This window comes from Cyprinodon variegatus, unplaced genomic scaffold, assembly GCF_000732505.1.
Source record: "Cyprinodon variegatus isolate N-32 unplaced genomic scaffold, C_variegatus-1.0 Scaffold759, whole genome shotgun sequence".
NCBI lineage: Eukaryota > Metazoa > Chordata > Actinopteri > Cyprinodontiformes > Cyprinodontidae > Cyprinodon > Cyprinodon variegatus.
Window position 1 is genome coordinate 39,285 of NW_015151212.1, and position 1,656 is coordinate 40,940.

Genomic DNA, 1,656 nt, shown 5'->3' on the forward strand with positions numbered 1-1,656 from the left:
TGACCTGAGCGCTGAGGCAACATGAGCAGCAGCCCGTGGTCTGTTCTAGCAGATTCCTGTCATATCCGCACTAACTGCTTTACTGTTGTCTTTTAATAACAGGGAGATGTTGGATCTTCTCGTGCCTCAACGTCATGCGACTTCCCTTCATGAAGAAGTTTAATGTAGAGGAGTTTGAGTTTAGTCAGTCCTACCTCTTTTTCTGGGACAAGGTAATGTACACAATAACATCTCATTATCATTACTGCTACTTAAGGTGTAAATGCTGCAGATTTTTCACATTGTTTTTGGGGTTTTTTTCCCCCATAAACCATTTGCCTGTATAGCAAACTGTTGTAACATCTAATCAGCTAATTTAACTCTCTGGAACTACCATCATAGATGTCATAATGACTAATCCAAACTACTGTTACAGATGTATGTAATGTGAATCCAGCTGTTTGGAGCATAATCTGCTGATTATCTGATTTACAGCATAATCTGCTGTAAATCTCACTGTGACTCCCTCTCTGTGGGGGCGGTGAGAGGTGGGGGGGTCAATGAGCAGACAAAGACTATATTTCATGATATTTATTACTTTTGCCGAGGAGATTGAAGCCCCATTTTTCACTACTCTTTGAAAACCGATCCGTGCCGAGCTCAGATCGGTTAATCGTGCCGAACTCTGTTTCTTACGTCCTACACCACGCTAGCACGGTTCCTGTTCTCCTAGTGTCAATCTATAGTACTACTGCTCTCTAGAGGTAAACAAGCAAATCAACATGGCGGCGCCTGTAACATTCAGGAAGTATGTGGACAGTCAGGGGAAGAAGGCAGCCTTTGGGGAATTTACTTGACAGAGTCGGCATTTGGGAAGTGGATACGACAAACAATATGCAGAAAAGATGCAGGAAACGACAGGAGATGAGGTTCATCACACTGCCAAGCAGAATCCTCACTGGGAACCATGTGGCACGTAGGGAAACTAGTATTTTTATGTCTGAAATTTCATGATTAAGGAGGCTGACTGTAAGGAGATGACGTGGTCTTCTCATTCGCTCTTTGTTATCTGAAAACTTAGCTAGAACTGAACAGCGCCAAACCCGAATGATGTGCTAGTTCCATGTTAGTGTGGGTCGGTTGTGTTGGGCGCAGTCCAGATATACACTCAACAGTTATCTCAATTAATGCGCTTGGACCGATTGCAGCGCGGTTTCAAAAAGGTAGTGTAAATGGGGCTTATGCTTTTAGTAGGGTTTGTGTGTTTGTTTGTCTGTGTGTAGGAGATTTTAAGGTTTTGTTTTTTTAACAGAGGTGTCCCTCATGCCAAGAAAAAAATCCATAAAATGTTGGTACTGATACAGATTATGATCTGGATACTGGATTTTTTATTTTATTTTTTTTGTAAAGATGCTCTAACATTGTAAAGGGATAGTTTGGCAGAACAGGCAGTTCCACACTAAACCAGAGGGTGGCAGCAGTAACTATTGACAGCTTCAGCATTACTACAGACAAAAACACAAAGAAAGGTAACGTAGTTGGTTTTTTAGCAGAGTCAACTTATGAACTGATTTTTACTGACATATTTTTACCAGTGGAGTACATCATGGCAGCGAATTATTCATTTAAATTTGGTGATGATCCAAATCATGTGTGCATTTTATCTATAGGTGTAAG

The 1,656-nt window shown here is 41.2% G+C and overlaps 1 protein-coding gene across 1 annotated transcript in view; it reads left to right on the forward strand.

Moving 5' to 3' along the window:
- The window catches only part of blmh (bleomycin hydrolase), a 43,294-nt gene that overhangs the window by 6,861 nt on the left and 34,777 nt on the right, over nt 1-1,656 (forward strand). The window contains exon 3 of the mRNA XM_015395747.1: nt 103-212. Coding sequence (XP_015251233.1) covers nt 103-212 — 110 coding nt within the window. The remainder of the gene's footprint in view (nt 1-102; nt 213-1,656) is intronic.